The sequence below is a fragment of the Neolamprologus multifasciatus genome, chromosome 5 (assembly GCF_963576455.1).
Source record: "Neolamprologus multifasciatus chromosome 5, fNeoMul1.2, whole genome shotgun sequence".
Classification (NCBI taxonomy): domain Eukaryota; kingdom Metazoa; phylum Chordata; class Actinopteri; order Cichliformes; family Cichlidae; genus Neolamprologus; species Neolamprologus multifasciatus.
Window position 1 is genome coordinate 18,980,577 of NC_140443.1, and position 27,685 is coordinate 19,008,261.

Here is a 27,685-nt window from a genome sequence, read left to right on the forward strand (position 1 = left end):
ATTTTTTTCTCTGAATTTCCTATCACATGCTCAGGACTAAGACACAAAATGATTCCTTTGAATAATAACAGCACAGGCACTTACTAAGGCACTGTAGTCAAAGCAGGAAGTCGGGCCTTTACGATATCGTGTATTGTTCAATACTTCACACGGATTTTCCTCCTGAACTGTTGGTTGTTGGTTATGGCGGTAACAGCAAACATAAAAACACATCTTCTACCTCTACAAAAATGAAAATGTCAGAAGTGTTCGACAGCAGAAAGGATACACTCTGTTCTGACCTGGGTCAGTGTCTCAATCTCACACGACTGGCAGAGCAGTTTCTCGGCGACCACAAAAAGCAGGTTTGTGTTTTCGATCCTCTTTGCATGGAACAGTCTGTAGGAGACAGTGACAAGTATTTAGCCCTGTGCTGTCCATATGGACAGCACAGGATAAACACTGCAAACTGATTTTGCTGATTCTGTAGAAAACTCACCTGGAGCAGTTTCCACAGTCCTGCAGCATATTGTAGGAGTTTGTGGTGTTTGTGAAGTAGAACTGGCTTTGGATGGTCACACAGCTGCTTTCTTTAGTCTCAAAGCCTTCGATGAGGACATCAGCTAAAGAAACAAAAGCATGTTCAAGATCAGCTCATAACATAATGACATTATTTAAAATTAATTAAACACATGTAAGCAAAATTGTTTTTTGTGTAAACTGATCCAAAGCATGCTTAGTTGCAGTCGAACACTTACTTAATGATGAGGGGAAAATAACAAAGTAAGAATACAGTGAAATTCCTGAAAGTTTACTATTCATCCAATGTGTGTTTCCTTTCTTACTGTGTACCACATAAAACAATAAGGAATACATCAGTTCACATGCATGTCACCTTGATAGAGCCAGCTGTTATAGGCCAGTCCATAAAGAAGCTGCTGAAACACAGACCTGAAAAAGACGTTAAAGAAAGAAAACATCGTTCAATAACAGTAAACTCAGAGCTAAATTAAAACAGCTCAAAATAACCGTGCAGGAGCTGTCGAACACAAAAAATATAAAATCACTTTCATGTACACAGCAAAGAGTGTTTTAAAAAGACATAAAGTGAAGTAGATTTCATCTGATTTGCTGCAAATAAAGTCTCACCATGCCATTGTTGATGTCCACCACGCCAAGCTCAAGACATCAGCAATGGACGGCTGGAGAGACAGAGAAAATTAAGAAATGAAGGCAAACGTCTCAGACTGTCTAATCATTCAGAGTTTGACGGCTCTTGTCTCTTACCACAAAAACACCTCTTGGTGCTGCGCCAGTGTGGCTGCTGCTGACCGGCTCACATGCAGACTGGTACTGGAAAGACTGCCGCCGAGTGAAGATCGAATTGTTGTAGAGGGCATACATCAGGGGAGCATCCACATCGCCAAAGAAAACACCAATCTGAGATTTTTTTAAAAAAAGAAGGACAATAAGACAGTTACAGGGAGCAATAAAAACATGAGAATAATGGCTCAACACTGAGCTCAAAATTATAGAAGCTTTGCATGATTCACAGATTTAAAAAAAATCCCAAATCACTTTATATTTCATAGTGCCAAAGTTGAGCTGTTGCCTATCAGTTCCTCTTTTTTTTTTGATTGATGAACCCCTCAAATTCATCCATATATGTCTGAGTCTGAAACCGCTACAGGATAAAATATCCAGAGCAACAAAGACTACAGCTAGGCCTCTCCGTACATGATACTAAACTATACACGATGATTACTTTATTTGGTGATACAAGGCATAAAAAGATCCAATGAGTAGGTGCAGGGAAAGAGATAAACTGGTGATGCAAGTAGAAAACGTCTGCTCCAAGAAATACTGAAGGTGATTTAAAATATAAATTGTTATTTTCCTGCGACCATACTATAGGTTTCTTTTATATACTGAAAGAAATAGATGATTATTGCACAAATCAAGCAGAGACTTTTTAAATCACATCTATAGAGCAAGAGGACTGCAGTTTGATCAGGTGTGTATGCTGTGTCTGTGACAAACGCACTGCTGCTCCTCACTAAAGTGGAAAGAAGTCCCTGGAAACCACTGAGCTTCCTGTTTCACAGGAATTAGTTTTACATAGATGTCCTTCATAATTTAAAATCCTGGCAATGGTTGGTTTGTTACAGGAAAAGTCCCAGTAGCTCATTGCCCAGACTTTTTATCATCACTTGCAGTATGAGGTCTTTAAAACTTACTCTAAAACTTCCGAAAATCCCAAATTTACATTTTCTACCTAAATCCTCATTTTCCACTGGGCTGCATCGGAGTCTTTGGTGTGCCTAGTCTTATGTCTTATGTTTGATACCCCTGCTATGGATGACATGCATCATAAAGGGTAGACACATTACAGCACATAGACATACCTTTTGGAAGTGATCTGCCTGATTGGACATAACCAGGAACCCACCATCATCAATGAGATAGCAGCCGAGCTCCTGCAGAAGACAGTGTGGGTGCAGCAGAACACAGGAAGAAAGACAAAGTTTGGTCTTACTAGAGCGAAAACAGACAGTTAAAAATCAATAAAAGATGTAATATGTGTTATTATATTCTGGAAAATATTGAAATGTATTAAATAATATGGTAGAAGCATTTGTCATTGCAGTAATTTGCATTTTAAATTATGTGTGAAGGTCTCCTTAAGGCTTGGGGGCTGTGACATGAACTGTCAAGCATTCAGCTGACAGCAGTTGAAGTTACAGGCTGATTCCCAACAGTTTATAGAGAAAAAAGAGAAGAAGTAAAAACATTGTAGCTTTAAAAAACAAAGGTTACATTTATGGCAACAACTCATGAGTGAGCTCTTATGAGCTTTAATCACCCTCATAACCATTTACATGCAGCAGTGTGGATTATGTTAATCACGCTGGACACATTTATAAGAATTCCTTTTTTCTGTGAGTTGCCTGAAAGAGAAACAAGCAGCAACAACAGTTTTCTTCTGGGCTACAAACTGAATGACGTGAAATAAAAGGCCAGTCTATTAATCACAGTTTCATCAAGTTAATCACCACTGAGGGACCTTAGATTGGTCATTAAACTGATGGCACTGTCCTGCTGCGGCGCAGTGAGAGAGTGGAATAAAGAAAAGTGCTTACATTTGTGTCCATCTCGCAATCCATCTCGCAACTTCTCAGAGGTCCACACTGCTTAACAAAATGAGACCATGTGAGATTTTTGTTTAGGTGAATTTGGTTTTAACAGGTGATTTAGACTCAGAATCTGTACCTTGTGTGAGCCCTGCCGGCTGTCTGACATGTTGCTGGCCAGGATTTTGAACTTATCCACCCAAGCTTCCAAGTCCAGCTTCCCACCAACCACTGCAGGACGACATCCACAGGATCAGAGTAAAAAGGAGAACGGGACGAGAACAGGAATCACAACAAACCAAAAACCCCAATTTCATATGTATAACAGACCAGATAAAAATCTTACCTGCAGGTCTGAGCAGTTTTCCTGCTAAATTAACCTCCACAGCTGAACTAACCACAATTTCACTGGTCCCATTTTCTGCTCCAATGGGGTCATCCAAAGCTGGTGGAAATACACAGATATGAAAATAAGAAAATTGGCCAAGATCTTGGGATTAAGATGTTGCATAAACGTTCTATGAAACACGATTAAAGTATTGGTAAAGGTAAAGTAATGACACCTGAGAGAGTTTCCATTTGAGTGATTTCCTTAAAAATGTTTTTAAAAAAATAATTCAGTGGCAGGCGGCCTCGAAATAAACATCAAAGTTGAAGCAGAGAAGCAACTTATATTAACTTTGCATAAAGTCAGGGAACTGAGGGAGCCTGTCTCTGCTCAAATGTAACAAATGTGCTTACCAGCATGTGTAATGCTCACTATTTTAATTATTTAAAATAGTATGAAACATAAAAAAATATAAGCTTGAAATATCAGCTGATGCCAATCTCATGATTACCCCGACTCACCAGACAAACTATTGTTTTAGTAACGTTTACATCAGCGTCTCCTTTGAGTCAGTGAAGTCTTGCTGCTTAGTTACTCACAGGATCTGAGTGTAGATCTGAACATGTAGCCTTTGTTGTCGAGGCTCCGTCTGTAGAAATTTGAATTGAAGGGTTCAGGGTCCTCATCCCACAACTCGGCAGCTCTACAAAAACACGTGAACACAAGTCATCAAAAGTTTTCAAGTGGAAAGCCGTACGACTTTATTTGTCTGCTTGAATAAGTAATTACTTTTATCACTCACATGTTGGGAAAAACTCGTGTTATTCCTCCGTCTGTGGATGCAAACACAGCTAGGAAGCCATACCTGTAACATTTGTTACTTCTTCAGCTCTAGTTTTGCACTATAGTAGTTTACACAAAAAACAACAACAACAATAAAACCAAACTTACGAATTGAGGTCCTTGTTCTTCCATACACGAGAAGCAAGCTGCCCAATGATCCTAGAATCAAAAATCAGGTTGTGGATCAGGCCATGGTCACCTGCAAAATTTTTAAAAATGTGGTGAATATCTTATCGGTGTGTCTACAGCAGTGAGATATTTTCATTCTGTTAACGCACTCACACTCATCAGATTCAGGGGAGAGGTCAAGCATGAGAGACAGAAAGTTCTGCAAGAACTGGGTGTTGTTGTCAGAAAGCTGCAGACGCTTGCAGTATTCCCTGCGGACACGGCAGCATAAATAAGCACCTTCCTTTTACTGAAGAATGAAATCATGACAGATTAAGATAGTCACCTTGGAGCTAGAAACACGTGCCCTGATGATTCAAAGGAGCTGGGCAGCAAAGACTGCATATCTGTAACACGAAAGAAGAGAGAGTGTGAAATGCTTCTGGTTTCCTTGGATGTAAACCCGAACACCCTGCCTCCATGTACTCACACTGGAGCTGCAGCATCACATCGCTCAGATCTGCCTTGATGAAGTACTCATTGTAGGGTGGTAATACCAGACCGAGACTGCAGGTGGCAGCATCCCGACAGGATTCCAGTATGAATGGGGGATACAAAAAGATGGTGGGTCTTAGAGTGAATCAATCTGTGCCTGCAGGCCTCACTGGGCCACAGCTGGTTGGTTTTTATTTATGATTCATGACTCTGTATCCGCTCACCTGTAGTCTGTTCCATTGATAGGAGTCCAGGTGTAACCCCTGTAGACCTCATCGATGTAGCGCTGTAGAGGTAAAGAATTTCAATAAACATAAGAGGCAAAGCTAATAAAGTACAGTCATCAAAGTTTAAGCATTTTTTACCTTTCAAAAACTGTGTTTGTTATTTGTCAGACTACTGCAGCCCAGCCTGGGTTGTACATTGTTCACGTTTATGTTTCTACACACAGTCCAAGTCCACATAACAAGCTCCTTTAAGAATTTGATTAACTTAAATCACCAGACTGTCAGCAGTTTCTGCAGATAGAGTATGAAATTTGCTCAAATATACCAAATTTTTTATTAAATAAGAGTTGGACCTTATATAACCTAAAACTATTAACTTAACTATAACTTTATTATTTTAAAAACCTGTGAATTAAATATCAATACTTGCAAGACTTCAGCCGCTTATTTCAGCATGCAGGAATGGTAATATGATGTGATCGTATAGGCTAAGCAGCTTATCTTTAACATACAGTGTTTACATAAAGAACAAAAAGGCAAAAAAAAGAGATAAAACATCCCCATTCCCCATACAACACAGAAATATACCCAACTGTCAGATAGAGCCAGCATAACTAATAAATAAATAAATCAAATGCACATACAGATAAACATAAAGGAAACAGCACTGATACATCAGCAGGCATTTAAGAGAAGCAAGAGCCCAGGTCGGTACAAAAACCTCCTACTGGATAATCAGCCGTAAATAATCAACATCATAATAGGAACTTATAGACCAAAAACAGTTTTGATTGCTTGCAAGGATAAAAAAAGAGTCGGACACATTTAAGCCGGATTTTTGCTCTAAATAAAAACACTGTTGTTGGTTACAGTTCTAGGTCTATTTTTTCAAATAAAGTGATTTAAAAAACCGTGTAAGCAGTTTGTTCATGGACCCACCACACAGCACTGTAAATTTATGAGTATGAGTCATCATGACACACTGGAGATGACAGCTGACCACATGTGTTAAACTCCTCATAACTGCTGCAGTCCAAACTAAAGAGGAAATGCGTGCAGACATTCAGAAAGAGAAGGGACTTGCCTCGTCAATCGACAGTACCAGAGTTTTGATCTGCATTTCACCTGGTCTTCCATCAATCATCTGTCGGCGGATCTACACGATGGAAACACAGAGCAAAGTTTTTCTTTAAATCGGCCACAGATGTGTTCTCATCGACTTTCAATGACCTACACAGACAATTTATCCTGCTGGGCAGATTCTCTTCAGGAGGAAACATGTTGTTCACACAATTACTAAGTTTGAACAACAAAGAATACAACAACAGAAACGCTACATCCAGATGAACAGAATTACTTTTGGGGATTTACTTACCTGGATGATTGAGCATGCATCAACAAAACAGCTCTACTTGTTCCTCACCTCTTCTTTGTTGCTGTCCTCCAATTCTGCGTCCAGGAAGTCCAGCGTCACAGGTTCTGGCAGATTCACAAGCTGGGAGGAGTTGAGGGAGAACGCAATATTAACACATAGCCTTATATTATTAATTATTAGTTATCATCATCACTGATGCTTAAAACCCAAACCTAAAACTCCCCCACCCTCCAACTTTCTTCTTCTTAAAGCAGCTCCCCACAGAATAAATAAAGCATTTTACCGAATTAAATAGATTTGAATCACCTTTGGCTGGAGATTAGGATGAAGGAGCAGGTATCCGTTTGGATCGATGGCAAATATGTATCCGTTGGCCCCGAGCTGTGACAACCACAGAAAAAGAAGGGATAGCAGTGAAGAGCTGGTCTTCTTCGTCCATCTCAGCTTATAAATAAGAAAAATGTGACTTATGCACATACATTGTACCGCGGTGTGAGTCGCTTTATCTCATCAAGATGCACGTCGACTCCCATGACACCTAAAATCAGCTGATTCTTGTGAAACAAACAAAACAGCAGCCATACATTTAGTCATTTAAATAAATTGTTTATAAATTGTTTCTATTCAATCTAGTTGTCACACTTTAAATGATGTGCTTATTTGCTTTTCCTGATGAAAAGAAGCAGCAGCCAATTAGAAAACGTAAGCAGCAGAAAGTCACATCACCCGGCCATGAAATGGTCGAGCACATGTAAACGTGTCCTTTCTATACAGACTGCTTCAATCACATGTAATATATTAGTAAGTATAGAAGCATCCTGATCACACTAATATTTGTTTTTGCCATACAAACATTAGTAATTGTAAATAATAAGTGATATTACACACTAGAGTTAAAGTCTGTATTTGTTCACTAAGACAAAAGGAGAAAATAAGTAACTCGCAAAACCATCTCATCCACCTAAGCTCAAATATAATTATCCTGTTTTGTTACCTGTGAGTTTCCGTCCATGGTGAGATTAAAAACAGGCAAAGTGCCAGTTACTACCATGCCAAGACCCTGCAGAGCGCAAAGATAAAGTCCCAAAACATTTATTAGAAATTATATTAGCTTATTGTGTATTTAATGGATTAGGTATATTTGATGAGCTCATGCCGTCTCACCAGAGCATCCTGATACACATTGGTCCACTGAACCTGCTTGGCTTCGCTGCCTGCCAGAACCATGGGGCGTCCCAGCACGTCAAGGTACTCCTGACAAAACACAGAGATACGTGACAGGACGCAGCTTGAGAACAACCGACAACATCAGGCCTCTGGGAGAAAAGGCTGAGCAAACAAATGAGCATAGATGTTTCTATAGGACGAGCGAGTGCCACAAAGAGAATGAGCAAACAGGGATCATCTGTATTAGAGGCACTAGACAAACCCACCTGGGTGTTAATCCTTATAGCGCAGATGGAACGGATCTCGAAATAGTAACCTGGCAAGCGACGAAGAAAAAAAGACAACCAGAGAGAGAGACAGAAAGAGAGAGAGAGAGATTGGAGATGTGTGAGCGGTTCTTTAAAAAAACACACACACACACACACACACACACACACACACACAAAAAACCAAAACATGAACACTGGAGTGGTGCTCATAAATATTCTAGATTTGACTGGATGATACTAGACCAGTGACTCAGCCTTTAAAATCCCACAGGTAGGAAGCTTAAAGAGCTTAAAGAAGAAAACTACTGAGCTTTAACACAGAGGTATCTATATTCATGAAATTCAGTCAAGACCATTCAATCAGCTGGAAGTCTAAAATCTCCAATGACTGATCTCTTGATGGGATGAGGACTGAGACTGTTCAGTCCTCATCTCATTCATTGTTTCAAATTATCCCACATCCATATGTTTGTGTCTTTTTCATAATTCCAAACACATAAAAAAAATGTATTGTGCATTTTTAAATATTCTGGTTGTCCTCCTGAAAACACAGCCTGACATATTTATTGTCTTTGCAAACTTTGCAAAGGGATTTCCTAGATTTTTAAAGAATTTGTAATGAAGGTGTGAAGGTCAAAGCAGTGAGACGCTGAGAGTTTAGCTCACAACGTTTAACGGCTAACAAAATATAACACGTGTTGCTCAGCTGATCTATTTTATAAAACCATCAATTATTCAGTCAAAACTAGCAAACCAGGAGGACACTGACAAGGCTTTTTCTCTTGGGTCAAAATATCACTCGGCGGCCATGAATTTTTCAAGGCGCTGGCAAATGCACCACATTCCCCCACGTTCTCGCCAAAGAGGTTTTCAGTGTCAGTGAGTAACTGTTGGGCCTTAAAATGTCTACGCAAACAAAACTGTGTTAGGGACCTCTCTGTGAGTACCAGCACCTCCTTAAAGTCAAGTCCTCTAACAGGATCAGTGTGTTTTACATTATGCTCGGTTATTTATTGGTTCTATTCTTAATTTATTCCCATTCTTACAGATATTGATGTTTAGGATTTCTTATTCAACTCATAACAATGAGTAAAAACTTCTTCATGCAGCTGTTCCCTTTAAGGATGACCACTGAGGATCATTTGCCTCCATCTCACCCTATCCCCATTCTCTTCTGTCACACCAACCCTCTGCATGTCCTTCATCACTTCATCCATGAACTGTCATCAGTCGTCCACTTTTCCTCCTGCCTGGCAGATCCATATTTAACTTTGTCCAGCATAGCCACTATTCCTCCTCTGCACATGTCCAAACCATCATAGCCTTGTCTCTCTAACTCCATCTCCAAATTGTTTACCCCGAGTTGTCCCTCTGATGTCATCATTTCTAATTCTGTCCCACCCGGGCAATTACGATGACAATCTCAGCATCTTCAAGTCTGACACCTCTAGCTCGGCCTCCTGTATTTGTGTTTGTGCCACAGCAGGCCTCACTACCATCTTATAAAGCTTCCCTTTCACTCTTGCTGTTGTCAGTCACAAATGACCCCTGATTTTCATGTCCACCCACTCTAACCTACCTGCATGTCAGCTGCTTTGAATGCTTGACCCATGGTTGACCCAGAGTGTCAAGGTAAGTTCATCTAGCCAAACACTGCACACTTTTCAGTGCTTTTTCTCGGCATGAAGCCGCAAAAAACAAAAAAGTAGTAAAACTACAAATATTTTTATTTATCATTACTTTTTTTTATCAAGTGATCCACAGAGTACATCATCTCATCTTATCATCTCAAAACAGTTTTTAATTTTTAAGTTTTTAATACCATGGACTGAATCCTTTTGTAGTCTACAGTATATGAAGCTGAACTCACCTTTATTGGTGCACGCAATCCATTGTAAGGGTGTGACATCATAGTTATGCTGGCCCACGGAAAAGGTAAATACTCGAACCTGACATGGGTGAATAGAGGAAATGTCAAATTAACTGTCATAGGGTGATTAGACACTACAGAAACATCCTGCTCAAATGCAGGAGGTAATGGAGAGGTGTCTGATTTGCACAAGAAACTGACCGTTTTGTTGGGCCAGTTGTATTGCATGAAAACATCCTGAGCTCGGTCCTCTCCTCCGTCAGTAAACAGCATGATTATTTTATTGCAGTTAGCCCGGGGGACATTTGTTTTCTGAAAATTAGGAAAAAACAAAATGCACGCACCAGTCAATGCAGTAAAACTGCATGCAGAACCTTTATTTTATCACATAAAGCCAAGTCAAACAAAATCAGTATAGATGACTTGCATTTAATAGCTGATTGAAGGCAAAGTGAAATCCAGACTTGTAGTCGGTGGTGCCTTTAGCCTGCATCTGCTGCACTGCATCCTTGAAAATCTTTTTGTTGCGCACATTAGCCTGGACTAAATGGCTAAAGCAAGGGACCACAGCCACAGCTTTCTCATTAAACTGAAACACAGGAGCAGACGCAGTTCGAAAACAACAAGGGAAATGATGGAAAACCAATGTTCAGATTCAGTAAGTGTAGCCTATGCTAACCCTGGCCACATTGACGTAGTCATCATCGGATAAAGTGTCCAGCATTTCCATCACTGACGCTTTGATCAGTTTCAGGGTGAGTCCACTGACACTGCCACTCCTGAAGAAACATCAGAATAAACATGCTTAAATAAATACTTGTGTGGAGACAAACAAAAGGCAAGAAGATAATTTTGGGAATGCAAAATAACGCATTTATGTGTCAAGAGTATTAAACTAATCCAAAAGGTTTTGGCTCAGATGTAGTTTAAACTCGCAAAATGGTGCTAAAGACGATCTAATTTTATCCATTTTTATGCCAATCGACAGTTGTGGAGAGCATAGTCTGACTCAGGGGTGTCAAACTTCAGGCTCAGGGACCAAAATTGGGTCAGCAAACACTTTAATTTAGCCCACTGAATGACTTTGGAAAATGTGAAGGAGGGCATCGATTTTGGAATTTCAGGTGTATTTTCATACGTTTTACAACCAAAGCATTCATACTATACCAAAGTAATTACAATAAGTGATAAATAAACAACTGAATGACAAAAAAAATCAGTTTTTTCACTACCTACTATGAAAAAAATAATTATTTTAACAATGTTTATACCACAAGTCAACAAAGACTGAAAACCTGAGACCTGCTGCTGAAATTGCACCTTTTTTTATACTGAGGTATCTCAGGGATTAAACTTCTTCACACTCACAGGAAGGGCACTTTACTGGTTCAGCCCACAGGACACAATGCACTGCTGTGCCTGATACAAGTATGTCTGGCAATATTCAATTCAATTTTATTCATATAGCGCCAAATCACAACAACAGTCGCCTCAAGGAGCTCAAAATAAAAACTCAACAGAAAAGTTCTGCACTGTAACTGTAAAAGTCTCCCTCAAAGTGAAGATTTTTTTTTCTTGAAAACTTTCAAACTCTTTTTGTGAGCCAGGTTTAAAATAATTCAAGAGGCCAGTTTAAAAAGAACAGAATAATTCATAATGCCTCCACTAAAGTCTCCAGTAGTGCTGTAAAATCTCTCCTGCTGCAGCGATTGATCAGCACTGATAAATATATTCAGTGGTTATATAATGGTACTTTTCACTTCTTTACTTTCCACTTCTGTTTTAATTTTGTACAGTTTGCATTCAACAAAACACAAATTTCTGCAGTACTAGTGGAAATGTGATCTCAAAAACTACAGCTCATGAATACTGCATGGAAGAATAGATCTGAAAATTTGTTTTTGCATTTTTTGCTATCCTAATGTACACGTGATGAGCAACCAGGTTTCAAACTTATGAAAGATCGGCTGATTTCCCACATTGAGCTTAACAATGGGATTAACCTTGCAGTAAGTACCAATGAAGTATGTCCTTTTACCACAATAGCAACCATGGGGACAGCACAACAACAAAAGACTGCTGTTCTCGAGCGTGAGTTTGAATTCACTCAGCAAAAAAAAGCAAAACATTAGTGTCTGCTCTGCCATACAAATACAAATGTTTCTTATTAAAGCAATACTTGAAAAACATTTATGAAATATACAAATTTGCAGATGACAAAATGATGCTACAGCCAACAGTTTGTTGTTAAACAAAATACCAAAAACAGAGAGCAAAATACCTAATTGAGTTTTGCCCTAAGGCAGAAGGATTTTACAATTAAAGCAGTATTTCACACTTTATCCAACATAGTGCAAATCATGCTGATGAACATGTTCCAACAGAAAGGCTCACACAGTGAAAAACAACCAGGCTGGACGTGCGGGAAGTTAAAACAGGTACTTTAAATTGCCAGGGGTGAGGGGAAAAAATCTATATAGTCTATGCGTATTTTACAATACCTTATATCCATACAGGGACACCAAATATTGATATTTTGTTGCATAAATTAAAATACTCTGGGTCTACGAACTAGAGGGCTCATCACGCCTGTAGGAGGTAATCTTTCTGGAAACAGTTGCAGTCTGACTTGGACTGACCGCCATCCCTTTTTCAAAGGTTTGCAAATAACTGCTGTTTACTCAGAGTGCCAACATGTTGCCATCAGTATGAATGAGACTTTATCAATAAGCATAACTCAAGGGGACTCGACTCAGCTAGCTGCTGGCTGGTTGTATTCTAGTTACATTCCTATAAAACAGGAAGATGAGTGCAAATCTAATAATTTTCCGTCTCTGTAGACTTTAACAGATATGTGATTTTCTATGATTTATCACAGTTGCTGTATTATCAGAAACAGATTGCAAGTATTTGCCAACTTGACCGCATTCAATCACAACTGATATTAGACTGACTGTCAACATTTAGCAGGTTTTAGCTTGAACATCTCATTTTGCAGCAAAAAAATAAATAAAAATTGGATTGAACAGATAATGACAAAGTTTAACTTTGAGGACATAACGTGTTTAAAAAAGGTGATAAATCATATGGATATCACAAAATGTTAAAAATTGCAATAATATTGCATCATCAGAAAGTGAAAATGTGGTTAATAAAACAACAACCAAAGGGGATCCTAAAGCTCTAACCTTCAAAATTAAACAGGGAGCAAAATGAAAGAAGGGCAGAGGTGAAATTTGCATGGTTAACAGTGAGAGGCACACCGAGAAAAACTCAGGAGGGGCATAAGAAAAGTAATGAAATTCAGTAAAACGACTGGATGTTACAAGAAAAATCCGAGAATCAAGATAAAAAATAAAACACATGGGCAGAAAAAATTTCCTGGACTGTCTGTACATTGCCAGCCAGTCTAGCCTTTGCTTGTGTCCAGCTGTGATGCTAAACTAAGATAACAATAAGAAAAGTGAATGTTCATTCTCTGAATGGGTCAAAAGGAGTTTAGCAGAAATACTCACACGTCAACAAGGATGACCATGTCTTTGGGGGATGAGGCACCCTGGATGTACCTGTGGGGAACAAAGAAGAGTACACAAAACTTCATCTGCTTCAATCCATTGCATGCAGCCCACATGTAAACATGTTTAAAGCTGGAACGCATACCAGGGCCTCCTCCTGACATCATACAGGTCAATTTTATCAGGAGCTTTCCAGGGTGTTGCTGCAAAAAAAAAAAAAAAAACAGAAAAAAATATTCACATCATAGTATTTACTTTGACTTTGGCTTATTCACCTCCTACCTGACAGCTGGAACCTAAAAACTAAAACCTACCTGGATAATAGCGAGTGACTCCTGTCGCGCTCCCAAATGCTTGCCACAGCAGTGACGGATCCTCTCGACTATTCTCCATGAAGACTTTCTCCAACGCTTGCGTCCAGTTCAGTTCGTTTAGAATGACGGGAGCTAATCAACAAACAGTGAAATGTTTTAAATACACACCTTAACCTTAAGCTAATTGCAAACATGTCTTTACAGACTGGGGACTCTACTTACCTCCTTTATAAATATCCGTGGGAATCTGAACAGCTGTGTAGGAATAGTTGACATTATTCTTGAAGTTTGGGTCATACACAAACTCCAGCTTGATGTGAGAGGGATTTTCCACCTCTCCTTCTCCATCCATGGAATACTACATGAACAGGAAGACAAGCACATGAAGCACAAACACATTTCTCTCCCTAATATTAATACTGTAGTTGAGTCAATTCAGGCTATGTCAAGTAAGTATAAGCCAAATACAGTGGAACCTCGGATTGCGAGTAACTTGACCTACGAGTAATGAGCAAAAAACTCATAGTCAGTGACTTATATAGAAAATACCTTTAAAAAGGATTTTTCTGTGAATATTTTGGGAGCTCGGAGCGGTCCATCAATCATTTCTCATGGGGAAAATTCTCTTTGACATACGAGGGTTTTGGTTTGCGAGCAGCAACGAATCATACTCATAAACCAAGGTACTACTGTACTTAGTTTTTTTTAAAATAAAAGTTCAGTTTATTTGTCCCTTACTCACATAATCCAGCTCTGCCTTGGAATCATAATAAGCCATGTCCAGCTCCTAGTAGAGAACAGATGGAGATATGAAGAGGCTGCAACTGTGAAACAGTTTGAGGACAAGTAATCATATGCATGCATGTGTCAAGTCTGTCTCTGCACAGTTCTTCGTAAGCGTAGCCATGACTTAGAATGCATGTTCATTTAAATTGATGCCCATCGAAAGTCCAAAACTGCATTATTTTAATACAACAATCCTGTTTCAAAACAAACAAACAAAAAAACCCAAATCAATGTCTTTTTAATAATTTAAGTAATATTTTTGAAAATTATATACAGTTTAGAATTAAATGTGGTCCGATGCTGCTAAAATAAACAAGGCCACTCACTGATGAGCACACTTGTGAACATTCACTCTGAGATGAGTTTCTTTCAGCTATCTGTAAGAGTGACCTTCTCTGTTCTTTATATTTTATAAAGAGCGGACAAGCTACATATACATGTTCATGATTTAGAGTTGTGCATACTCCTACTAAATCTGTATTTATCGTTCACATTCTCAGGCATGCAAGTCACTCATACCTGCATACAACCCCCGTACGAGCGTGGATGCCGTACGTGTGCTGATAACTAGCTGGATGGTCAGAAATGTTTTCTATATTGTCTGAAGTTTCAGGAACTTGCTGAAATGCTTTTTTTATTCATGGTAGGATTTCAGCATGCTTTTGTGGATAAATCATCAAAAAATTCCAAGGCAGTCTCATTTCAAATACTGTAAAATGCCTTTATTCTTATAGGATGGTCAGGTTTAACTTAACAAGCAAAAAAACCCAATGCATTTTAGCAGGCAAGCCTTGTTATAGTTGTTGCTCTTAGTTAAATGTAGATGCAGAGACAATGTTAGCAGACATGTTGAATCACTGAATCACATGACTATAGACCATGAAATGCCACCTAATGATTTTCTATTGTCGTTGACTGAATGGACGTTAACTAACAACATTACACAGTATTTAAACAGACCAAACGATGTGCTATGGAGGTTTTTTCAGTCCTCCTTAAGCAAGTGTATAACTGGGTCAAAGGGAAGAAAACTGTTAAATTATAAAATAAATATTTGTTTTTTATTCAGAAAAAGGTTGTTTGTCTTAATCTGGATCATGTTTTTTAAAATAAAATCAATCCCAATTTTAAATTATTTTAGTGTACAGCAGGGAGAAAATAAAATTATTATATCTTATAACCTTTAAAGAGAATAAAGGGACTTTGCATACATCTGTATTTAGAAAATTAACAGACAGAAACATTAAGGTACACGCCAGCAGCTTTCACCCAAAGTGGCTTAAAGAAAATTTCCCTTTTGGTCAAATCTAATGAGTGAGGACAGTCTGCACCCAGGAAAAGGATTGTAAGGCTAAATCTAAGGAAATAGCATTTTCAGGAACATAGATATAGAAACACTATCCAACACCTGGACACACAAACCTTATTTAAAAGAAATGTTCCAAAACTAATAAAACATGAATTAGTCTTGGGGAAAACATACAGTACAGAGGCAGAGACAAGTAAACTTATAATGACAGGAATTGGGGTATTATTGGGAGAGACGATGTAATGACCCAGATCTCCTCTGAACCACCATTGATCAGTTTTAGGAAGACTCTTATCCTACACAACAAACTGGTACACACCAATCAACAACCAGACTCCCAGGAACATGGCCGTGCCCAAAACCTAGAGAGTCCTGTTTGATAAATCACGAAGTTCTTTCGTGACTTAGCCCATGTGTATCTTTTCCAATAAGCACCTCAAATAGAAGCAGTTTGAATCCAGGGATTTGAGACTTTGTTGTTCTCTGTCTCTCTCGGTCAGGCCCCTCTCCAGGGTGTACCCCACCTCTTGCCCAGTCACAGCTGGGGGGGACAGGCACCAGCTGTTCCGAGACCCCAAGCTGGATGCACGGATCCAAAACATTTTTTCCCAGAGAGGAGTTACAGCCCAAAAAAAATTATTCCTCCATCCATAAAATGTTAACAAAAAGCACAAGAGCTTTCCAAAGTAACACTTTCATCTAAACAGCAGCCAAAAAAAGCACAGAAGTCTTTAGTTTAAAACTACATTAAAAAAAAAAAGGAAAAGCTGCATTTGTGATGCTGTAACCACCAAATGTTTCCTATTGTTCGGTACTGTTTTCTGTTCAGCACTCTCACATTATGAATCAGTAGACAGGCTGTTAGGCTTGTGTGGAGCATCGCCATCTGTTACTGTCTTTACTTCAGAGTATGCGTGACATCTACGCTGAGGTGGATGTGTTCCTATTTTTGGCCTGTTCTGATTACCAGATTTGATCTCCAAAGAGCGCCTTAGCCTAAATCGAGCTTAACATGACAACTCCATCAGTCTGCCGTTAGTCATCCTGTTGTTAGTAATATAAAGTTTTAGCACCTCTGAAAACACCGAGCTATCAGTCAGTGTTCTTTTTCAGTCAGTCCAAAGAAATGATGCTGCTCACCCACCATGTTAACTTCTCCTATGAGCTCTGCTTCTTCTAACATTAATCTGTCAGCAGCGATAAAGGATAGTTTCATTCATATATGATAAAAAAGGAGACGTTTAAGATTTACTCAGATCGTCTCTTCAGTCTGTCTCTTTCTCATCATGCCCTCACCTTTATGTATAACAATATGCTTGTTCCTATCTTTGCTAAGAGACAGATAAGAAGATGAGTATCACACTTATATCCTTCTGCTAAATATAGAGCTCCACGCTAAGCAGGCTAGGTTGCTCAGCTTAGCATACATACTAGTTACAAGTGGAAACAACACCATCTCTATACAAATATTTATTAAGAGTAAAATTGGTAATCTGTGCTGATCAGGCCTTTTTACTTTCAGACTTTATATAGCACCAAATCACAAAAACAGTCCCATGAAGGTGCTTTTTATACTAAGGTAAAGTTCCCACAATTATGGAGATAAAACCCAATGATCAAACGACTCCCTTTAAGCAAGCACTTGGCAACAGTGGGAAGGAAAAACTCCCTTTTAACAATCTCTGACAGAACTATGCTTATTTAGTAGCAGCCATCTGCCACAACCGGACTCTGCTTACAGAGATGGAAAGAGCATCTTTGAATGCACAGCATATCCAGGCTAATGGTGATGGTGTAATGGTGTGGGGGCTATTTACTTGGCACACTTTCGGCCTCGTAGTATTGATCATCATTTAAAAACTCCAGCCTACGTGGCCATGTCCTTCCCTTTATGTTAACAGTGTACCATCTTCTGATGATCAAATCACTTTGCCTACATTCAAAAACAGAGAAGAAACGAAAACAACGGCCAGTTAAGACGTGGAAATCTAACTGGGAGCCCAAAAACATGTAGTCCTTTGAAATCACAGGGGAATTCAGTGCCTCTGAGAAGGATGTGAGAACCCATGTGAGAGGATGAGGTTAATCCCGTCTCATTTTGTCGGGGAAATGAAGCAGACCGAGTGGAAAAGTGGAATGCCAATGTGTGTAGGACTCAAAAGAACCACACGGCTGAGTGCACTCAGTCATCTGTTTCAGCCAGACGAGCGCAGCGCAGAGGGATCCACTCAGCTGCCTGGTGTAAATGTTTCTTTCTCAGGTCATCCCGTTTAGAGACACAGGGCTGAGAAACATACCCCTGAATTATTTTATTCAGTGAATTCAAGATAAAATTGTACCGTTTCTAATATGTGAGGAAATGTGTGATGACAAGTATAATGACGTGCTTTTTGAAAAGTTTTTAGGGAAACAATACAGTGTATTACAATAATATATATTATTGTAATACACTGTATCGTTTCCTTAATTATTTAATTGACACATTTTCAAGTATTTCAAACATATTATTTTTTTGAAAAAAAAATTTCCCCTTGAAATGACTATAGATTGACTCAAGTTCAAATCCACTACAAACACAAAAAGCCTTATGAAGAAAAGTAAAGATGAATATGTTGAAAACAAAAACCCACCAAGGCCTTACAAGTAATTAAAAAAACACACATTTGGGAATGGAAAGTAAAAGAAATGGAGCTGAATTTGCTACATGCACAACTATCAAAGCTATAAACTGAGTAACATTATATTTCTAATTTGAAATGAGAATATAATGTTATTGAGACTTACCTTGATTTCATCCTGCCACAGATGCTCCCGCTGGAGCCGCTCTGCTTCACTGGCTAACCTCTACAGAGACACAGCCACATTAGACAAGCAAGTATGATGACATGTTCAATTTCTCTAATCAGATGATTTTGGGGGAAGGGGAAAATTAGACAGACTCAATCAGACTTGTGTTAACTGGTGTTTGTAAATGATACTGTGGTCCTGCATTTTGCAGGACATGAAATGGAGAGCAACTCGGGGCTAGTATCTTGCCCAAGGATACTTGGCATGCAGATTGGAGGAGCCAAGGATCGAACCACCTTCTGATCAGTGGGTGACCTGCTCTACCTCCTGAGCTACAGCCACCCCAGCAAATTCACCACTCCAGCAAAGATTGGCAGCTGTTTTGAGGCTTTTACCCTTGTGAATAGCATTTCTCGCTATATTGGAAATGGTTTTATAATCCTTCCCAGATTGACAGCAGCAACAATAATTGTTTCTCTGAGATCATTGCTGAAATCTTTTCCTCCTTGGCACTGTGCTAACACACAACTGAATGCTTTTAACTGGGTATATTTGATTATCAACACCTCTTAACTCCCTTAGATTTAGTAAATGTTTTGTTAGACTTTCACACACTAATTCTGCAGTTTGATTTTTGGTAATTAAATAAGGACACAGCGTAATATGTCACGAGTTGCTGTGCATCTGAGATTGTATTTATCTAATATTAGAAAAATGAGAAGGACCAGATTATTTTATGTTGTGATAAGTAAGGCATGGTTTTTTAAAGCAACATCGTATGATTATGGCATTAAGAAATTAATATTTAAAAATCACAAGGAAACATACTTACATCAAGTGCTTTGCGCTTTTTAGCCAGAAGTTTCTCAATATCCGAGGCCACTTTTTCAACAATCTTCCGAGGCTGATTCTTCACCAGACTAAACCGACGCCTTTCTTCATTGTATATCTGTAAAGTTTGAATGGACAGCTGTTAAAAACATGTGCAACATGTGCATCGAGTGCAAACCTCACTCCTGCTGACTTTTCCAGGGATAAGTTATCTATGAATAACTCGTTTTTTTCATGAACCTGCAGAATAAAAAAGGACACTGACAGAGCGTCTGAGACAGAGCTATAAGATTCAAAGCTCGACAATATGTGAAAGCTCATCTGTTCATTGAAGGCGCACTTGCTGTGTCTGCATGTACAGTCTAATTCTAAGATGTCTCCTCTCATGCATAAGTATTTATGAACACTCTGTTTTCACACTGAAGCACCCAAAGTAATTTTATGTGCAATTATCACCATGTCATAAAAAACATATAGAAATAATCTACATTAGAGTTAATTTATGCTTAAATTAAAAAGGCATATTTGTATCACACGGCGGACTTTCTACAAATTAGATGCGTGTTATACACATGGGGGTCTTAAGCTTGATACACCCAAATGACACTCTTAATGCTTTTCTCTGCAGGGTCTGAATTTGAATTAGGACCGCACAGAGAAAGTTAAATTCAGAGCACCTGCCGTACAGCTTTGGTACAGCCACAGAAAGTACACAAGGAAACTTTACAGGTCAGTGGGACACATCTGGGAATCACACTGGACGGATAGTGGGTGGAGCTGTATTAAGTAATGATTTTATTTAGGAGCAATACCTTCCACAATATTTGTCTTAGAATCATTTCTGCTTTGAAATTGTTAGAGCTTAAATCGTGGCCACACTGCTAGTGCTGGTTTAGGCCCTTTTGCCTTCTGCCTTAATTTTTAATGGCGCTGATTCATCAAGGTACTGAAAACATTCTGGTTCATATTGACATGACAGCATCAAAGAGTTGCTGTAGATCTGTCAGGTACACATCCATGATGAGATTTTCCTGGTCCACCACATCTCTAAAGTGCTCTATAGGATTGTGCAAAGTAGTCCGACTCGAACATCAAGGAAGGTGGTAGGGAAGCAGACTCAGCAGACATTTCGGGTTTCCAGAGGTGAGCAATTTATTTACAGTGAACCCCATCCTACATGAAACTTAACAAAACGTCCCCCCCAAACTTAATTAAAAAAACGAAAAATACATCGATTTGGTAACTCAGCTCGCCTCTCCTCTCTCATCTGAGCCTGGCAGAGACTGACTATATTGTAAGAATAGATTATTGTAGTATTAGGGATTTAGTTGTATTAACGATAGTAAAGTATTATATTCGTTATTCATTTAAGTAGGCCATAGGTCAAGCTGCTAAACACTCACACATAGAGCACACACACAGAATTGGGAGAATAAGTCAGATGTGTATGTGAGAAGCAGAGGCAACAGAAAGGAGAACACAGTGTGCGAAGAAATGTGCAGCAAGGACACGAGATAGGGAGACAGCAGATAGACAGGCATTAGCAGGCGCCTAGTTTTGAGAGACAAAGGTTGGTGACTTCTGTGTCAATGTGTGCTGTTGGGGCCACTCCTATGGCGTTATTTTTGTGCCACTATTCTGAGCGCACGTAAAACAAATTTGCAGGTGCAAGTGTTGCATTTTGAGAAGAAATTTATTTACAGTGAAGAAAAGCTAAATTTGAGTGAACAAAATTCATTGCTGCATGCAAAAACTGTATTTCAGTGTTTGCTATTATCCACACACACACACACATACAACAGCAGCCCCTCTCGCTCAGTTTTTGCATCTGCGCTCGCTCGCAATGTGCTGCTTGCGCTCTCAACATTTCTGCCCGTGCGTGTTCAGCTCTTTCTGTACACCGTTATAGTTATGCCACAAAATCATACAATCACAAACTTGGATGCAAAAAAAATATCTGATTGGCTGTTTTGGTCTCCAATCAGCTCAAAATGACGAAATGCAATATCCCAGAATCCATTTCGTCCAAAACTCAAACGAGCCAGTCAGATTTTTTTGCATCCAAGTCTGTGATTGGTTTGGTTGGTTTTGTGACACAAATATAACGGTGTACAGAAAGAGTTGAACGTGCACGGGCAGAAATGTTGAGAGCGCAAGCAGCACATTGCGAGCAAGCGCAGATGCAAAAACTGAGCGAGAGGGGCTGCTGTTGTGTGTGTGTGTGTGTGTGTGTGTGTGTGTGTGTGTGTGTGTGTGTGTGTGTGTGTGTGTGTGTGTGTGTGTGGATAATAGCAAACACTGAAATACATTTTTTGCACGCAGCTTTTCTTTGCTCAAAATAAATTTCTTCTCAAAATGCATTTTGATGATTGATGCTGAACTGAAATCCACGTGTACATGTAATGAAATTAATTGATTGTTCATTCTGAGAAATAAAAAGGAATGAAATATTACACTGTTTTATGGTGCATTATACTGTTGATTTAAAAGAAATGCTGTTTGCAGAGAATCATGGCCTTATTTGTCTGATTAGAAAGAACAAAATATACAGCACAGGAAGCCAAGGTCGTAACTTAAACTTAAACAGGGTAACTATGTGAGAATGCTGTTTGTTGATTACAGTTCAGCGTTTAACACAATAGTGCCCTGCAGACTGTTCCCAAAGCTGAGGGATCTGGGAGTCAACAGCTGTCTGTGTGCATGGGTGTTGGACTTCCTCACTGTCAGGTGGTGAGGATGGGTAAGTGCATTTCCAACAGCATCACCATCAACACGGGAGCGCCACAGGGATGTGTCCTCTCGCCACTGCTCTACTCCCTCTACACTTCAGACTGTGCAGCCACCCACAGCTCTGACACCAGTGTGAAGTTTGCTGATGACACAGTGGTGTTGGGTGCCATCTCCAACAACGATGAGGCGGCCTACATGGATGAAGTGAAGAATGTTGGCAAGACCAAGGAGCTGGTGGTGGACTTCAGAAGGAGTCAGCACAGAGACTACAAGCCCATTATCATCAATGGAGCTCCAGTGGAGAGGGTGCAGTCCTTCAAATATCTCGGTGTCCATGTCTCCTCAGACCTGACATGGTCTTCCCACATTCATGTCCAGACCAAAAAGGCTAGGCAGCGTCTGTACCACCTATGGCAACTGAGGAAGTTCAGGGTCTCTCCAAAGATCCTCAGGATTTTCTATACAGGCGCTGTGGAGAGCATCCTCACACAGAACATCACATCCTGGTTTGGGAACAGCTGTGTTAAGGACCAAAAAGCTCTTCAGAGGGCGATCCGTACGCTGCTGCAAGATTGCTCTCTCCCCACTTCAGGACACCTACACCAGGAGATGCCAGACAAATGGAGAGCATTGCAACTGCTCATCCACTTTGTCACAGATTGAAGCCATTTGAGTACAGTGAAGTTTAGATAGTGTGGTAGTCTGCTGCTGTAGACCATCTGCTTCAACATTTGTTTGTTTTTTTTGTTGTTATTTTTGACTCTTCTTCTTAGCACAGAGTGTTTAACCTCTGACCTCTGATCAATAAGACATTTCTCAACCAGAGAACTACTACTTTAACAGGTCACCTTTAGTCTACATGAACCAAATGCATCGAGTTGCTGCCATGTTATTGGCTGGTATTGGCTAGATATTTGCATTAACAGGCAAGTTGAACAGGTTTATCTATCCCACATGCAAAGATGTTGGAGAAAGAATTAAGATAAGCCAAAAAGAAAGGCAGTGATCTGGATGAATCTGTTTGGCAAGCATACATACAGACTGCAAGAGGACTTTTCCCCTAAAATTAGCTTTCTTCCCTAACTTTAAAATGTCCCAAATGTTGAATACTGACCAGATGCTTTACTGGCCCATGCTGCACAGATGGGAACATGCAGCGATGAACAGGGTGTTTCTGTGAACTGTGCTGTCTGTGAAGAACTAGGTCTTGTGTAGAATCCATCAAGGAGCACCACTGAGGACACACATTATGTGGGTAAAACATAGACAACAACCATGTAGGAACATAAGTATTGAACCTGGTAGCATTTTCCTCATTAAATATATTTCTAATAGGGCTATTGAGATGAAATGCAAGTCAGGTAATTGATCGGGTCGATCTATCAGATTCATGAGGACACACATATGATTTTTCTTTTAGTATTTAGGTATGAAAACAAAACCAACAGCACAAAGAGACTTTAAAGCGATCGCCACAGTGATTCTACTTTAGAAACAGGAACAGAAACTGTACTACTATAAGAAATGGTTCTTATTCCCAGCCTTAGTGCTCAGTGCAACATTCATACCCAACACTATCAGTACGTTTTGCAACAATACGGTCACTACAGTCTTGACAGAGCTTTTTGCTTTTACTCATAAAGAGATGCTTCTTATGTGACACCGTGCCAAAGAAAAACCTTTTCATAGGCCATCAAATAGGACTGAACCCTCTAATATTAATTTGGGGTAGGCCTGCTTTTAAAATACAGAGATTTCAGCTGGGGTTTTTTTTTTTTTTTGCGGGGGGGTTGGCTTTGATAAAACAATTTATACCTGTGTCATTCCACTTTATTACACATAAGTTCCTTTTTGGACTTATTTGTTTTGATTTCTATCTATGTCTACATTACATCAGAAAATTTCACATCTATAGCTCCATTAAAAATGTTTAGTGTGAAAATGTTGGCACGTTCAATGCTTATTTTCCCCTCTGTATACAAGCTGCTGGTCCTCAACACAAGTTCAAACTGAAATAGCAAAAGTCTTAATGGATATCCACTAAAAATTTTGACATCTATGGTTAAAAGACAATAAATTTAGTAATTTACCATGATAAAGAAAAGATTCTGTTTTTCCCATACTTTGATTTGCTTTGTGCAATTACATATAAAACTCATAACATTCCCATTATCATCTGTTGTTTATGCTACATAGCCAGTGCTATTGTGCTAACATACTGATACTTCTTGTCGGTACAGAGTCACATCGTCCTTCGTTCTTTTCTGGAATGAGCTGCCATTTTGACTGGTTTAAGAACCAAATACTCTTACATAGCAGATGTTGAAGTGACCTATTTCATAGAAGCACCTTTTTATTCAGTGAAATGTATGGAACATGTGAAAATGTCACTTCAGAAAGGTGCAAGAGCTGAACTGGACAGTCAGGATGTTAGACCTGACTGACCACAGCAACGTGAACACGTTAGCATTTAGCTCAAAACAACAACAAAATTTCTAGGAGAGCTGCAGACTTTTTAACCTTATTACTTTTGATGGCTTATACAAGGTGTCTTAATTTGACCTATACAGATGTGTCGGCTTTCTTTAAGACTAAAAAAAGGCTGATTTGTTTGAGTTCTTTACTGTTTCTGCCAGCAGAAAGAACTAGAAACCTAAAGTCAAGTGAGAATAGAGTTATATTCAAGTTCTAGTTAGCCTTGGGGTGACAATTGTTGATGCTAGAATAACTGAACTGAATTCAGCATTCACAGAGTTTATTATTAGAGTTTGGGTACTTGAGTTGTCTTGTATATTGGATAATTGTTTTAGCCTCATCAGCGTTTCATGTTCTGTGATTTTGCTTATCTCAATCTTTAGTTTAGTTGTTTCACTTTGTTGGTTATTGTCTCTCATATCTTGTTTTGAGTTTTACGTTCTGTCCTAAATTGTTTCAGCTCTGCCCCACTTCCCACCCATTTTTATATTCTCCTCTGTGTACTTATGGTCCTTTCATTATTTAACATTATTTATAATTACCATATCATTCGCATGATGATTCCTGATCTTATATTCCCAAAGTGTCATGGTAACCAGTGTTTTTGGAATTTTACTGATACTTTCATGCCTCTCAAATTCAGCCTTCGGGGTCCTCAAGGAACTACTCTACACCCAGCTAACTGTGACAGCTGTAGTTATCTATAAATGCGAACCCCTGGTTTAGGAATTAAGATGATGCCTGACGTGAATAACGGTTTCCTCACCAAGAGAAAACTTTCTAAGCAAAGGACAACAATCTTGAACAGATCTGCAGTGATTTAAAAGCATGGCGGGATTAATGAGGATTGAATGAACAAGTGAGTTTCAAATCAAGGCATTACTGCAGGCTGACCATCTGCTATGGTGTGACACAAACAGAGAGGACACGTGCCACTGCTCTCTGCTGAGGGAACGCCCCCACACATCTCCTCAGAGCAGGGATCACTTGCCCCCTACAGATGATCTTTGGTCCTGGTCTCTGGCACTTGCCTTCAGAGGGACAACCCCTCCCAGCCACCTGTTACACTAAATAATGTTGAAAATATGCTGGAAATGAAAAGTAAAAGAAAACTGAATACACTCCTAATGACAGTCTACCAGATCACTGTGAACAATTAGACAAAAAATAAAAACAAGTACAATCTGGATTTACCTGCAGTCAGTGAATGTAACAAATCAAAATCCCATTTTGTAAAAAACCTTCAGTGGAAATGTTTTTGGGGTTTTTTTTTTTCAGCCTTTTGCTTACATTATTTTGCAACTGAGCTACATTTCCACATTAAAATGTTCTTTTATTTCAGTAAACAAACAACTTTTATTTTGAGTTAATCCTAAGTATAAAATATTTATTAGGAATTCATTATTTACTTCTGCATGAGCAATGCTCACTAAAAACCTTGATGTCCAACCTTCAGCTGGAAAAATCAGAGTTGGAATCTGAGATCCAAGTTGACTGGATATTTTTTAGAACCAGAACTAGAACCATTTAATATGGAATTTAACGCACAGAATCGGAATCAAAAGACGCTGGAATAAGATTACTCTAATGTACCTGTAATGTAAAAATCAATCATTAATGACTTCCAACTCAGAGCTTAATGGAAAATACCTGTTATGTGTTCAAAAATGAACAGTTTCAATATTAACACAGTTATTATATGATCAGCTCATGAAAGGCCTAAATTAGTATTCATGAATGTAGGTGTTATTAAAGCTCTTGATTTCATGAAGCTCAATTCAGATATTCTAAATCTAACCACTGTAGGTGTGTGTTGAGGCATCTCTTTCACTTTCAGGTGTATAATCCAGTGCGCGCAAAACTGATAATTATTGCAAACACAACGCAATACAAAATTATGTATCTAAAATGTCTAAAAGCAGAGTATACGTACTAAAAATAACAGCTAAAGAGAAAAAATGTAAGAGAACGATTTATGGCTGCTCCGAGAAAACATTATTTTTTGTTATTGGCTCTGCAGGGATCCCAGAAAACCACCAAACAAGGAAACAAAGTGGTTTAAGTGAGACAGACTGTGACTGTTTTCTGGTTTTTTGCACCTATTTAGCTGCGGATCTTCAACTTAATGGAGTTACAGTCAATTTGCACGCTGACCTCTCTGCTCGGTGCACTTCTTATTGAGTTTATCCAACACTGTGATGAATGAGAGAAGCAGACACTCACCCCTTTCAACTGCTGAGCTCCAGTGATGTGCTGAAAGACTCTGTCAATCTCCTGCTCGATACGCCTGGCCCAGTGCATCATCCTGTGGATAAACACCGGAGGCTGACTGTCACACAATGCAAAACAAATGAAACAGATAGGTGTATCTGTTTCACAGAAACAATCAGTGATGTAACAAAAATAGCAGGAAACTGCACACAGATTACCACATCTTTTATGCAAACATGCTTCATTTTTCTTGCAGCAATTCAAGACCTCCTCTGCCTCTCCATGTGGAGTTTCCCTAATTGACAAGTACTGCCTATAAAAGAAAAGTAAACACTGATGCTCTGACATTGGGGACAGCTATTTTGAAAACATTAAAACTGTTCTTTAGGGGAAAACGCACTTGTTTGAAGATGATATATCACTAATTACTTCTATAATGTCAGTCCACCTACCACACAAAGGGTAATTCATGACTAAAATAATTAGGTTGGAGTCAAATAGTCTTTTTATGTCTGGAAAGGTTCCTAACTGACTGAACCGACATGGAAATATCTAAGTGTCACTCTTTTCTCTAATAATAAGGAAAATGGCTTCATTTCCTTTCTTATCTCCTTGAGAATTTAGGATACACTGAACTATACAATAGGAAATGAAAGGGAATAATACCGCTCCACAGTAAAATGTGGAGCGGTAAATAATTTATCAGTTGTTTTCATACAATCCTACTAAATGGAATTCATGTAGATAAATATGAGCAGACTGAGGGAAAGCTTAAGAAAACCTTCTGCATGAGACATTAGTATATTTTTATACTAAATGGTCACATTATTATCACTTTATTTACAGACCTATCATGTTTGCCATCAAGGTAATAAAGCAGCTAAAACGTAGCACTTCTACAGTTTGAATGGATATGAAACTCACGGTTCATTGGC

The 27,685-nt window shown here is 39.0% G+C and overlaps 1 protein-coding gene across 1 annotated transcript in view; it reads right to left on the reverse strand.

Moving 5' to 3' along the window:
- Positions 1–27,685, reverse strand: part of LOC146518427 (voltage-dependent calcium channel subunit alpha-2/delta-2-like) — a 52,016-nt gene that overhangs the window by 16,299 nt on the left and 8,032 nt on the right. Inside the window, exons 2-37 of the mRNA XM_085158713.1 lie at positions 26,763–26,844; positions 19,336–19,452; positions 18,501–18,560; positions 14,364–14,408; positions 13,844–13,979; positions 13,622–13,753; positions 13,453–13,510; positions 13,308–13,358; positions 10,472–10,571; positions 10,220–10,381; positions 9,994–10,104; positions 9,793–9,871; positions 7,920–7,969; positions 7,651–7,740; positions 7,481–7,546; positions 6,966–7,040; positions 6,793–6,867; positions 6,535–6,606; positions 6,196–6,267; positions 5,109–5,170; positions 4,880–4,956; positions 4,736–4,796; positions 4,564–4,661; positions 4,390–4,480; positions 4,241–4,303; positions 4,038–4,141; positions 3,457–3,555; positions 3,250–3,341; positions 3,120–3,167; positions 2,385–2,456; positions 1,267–1,419; positions 1,129–1,181; positions 875–930; positions 479–602; positions 269–378; positions 85–167 (exon numbers count right to left, since the gene is read on the reverse strand). Of these exons, the coding sequence (XP_085014839.1) occupies positions 85–167; positions 269–378; positions 479–602; positions 875–930; positions 1,129–1,181; positions 1,267–1,419; positions 2,385–2,456; positions 3,120–3,167; positions 3,250–3,341; positions 3,457–3,555; positions 4,038–4,141; positions 4,241–4,303; positions 4,390–4,480; positions 4,564–4,661; positions 4,736–4,796; positions 4,880–4,956; positions 5,109–5,170; positions 6,196–6,267; positions 6,535–6,606; positions 6,793–6,867; positions 6,966–7,040; positions 7,481–7,546; positions 7,651–7,740; positions 7,920–7,969; positions 9,793–9,871; positions 9,994–10,104; positions 10,220–10,381; positions 10,472–10,571; positions 13,308–13,358; positions 13,453–13,510; positions 13,622–13,753; positions 13,844–13,979; positions 14,364–14,408; positions 18,501–18,560; positions 19,336–19,452; positions 26,763–26,844 (3,079 nt within the window). The remainder of the gene's footprint in view (positions 1–84; positions 168–268; positions 379–478; positions 603–874; positions 931–1,128; positions 1,182–1,266; positions 1,420–2,384; positions 2,457–3,119; positions 3,168–3,249; positions 3,342–3,456; positions 3,556–4,037; positions 4,142–4,240; positions 4,304–4,389; positions 4,481–4,563; positions 4,662–4,735; positions 4,797–4,879; positions 4,957–5,108; positions 5,171–6,195; positions 6,268–6,534; positions 6,607–6,792; positions 6,868–6,965; positions 7,041–7,480; positions 7,547–7,650; positions 7,741–7,919; positions 7,970–9,792; positions 9,872–9,993; positions 10,105–10,219; positions 10,382–10,471; positions 10,572–13,307; positions 13,359–13,452; positions 13,511–13,621; positions 13,754–13,843; positions 13,980–14,363; positions 14,409–18,500; positions 18,561–19,335; positions 19,453–26,762; positions 26,845–27,685) is intronic.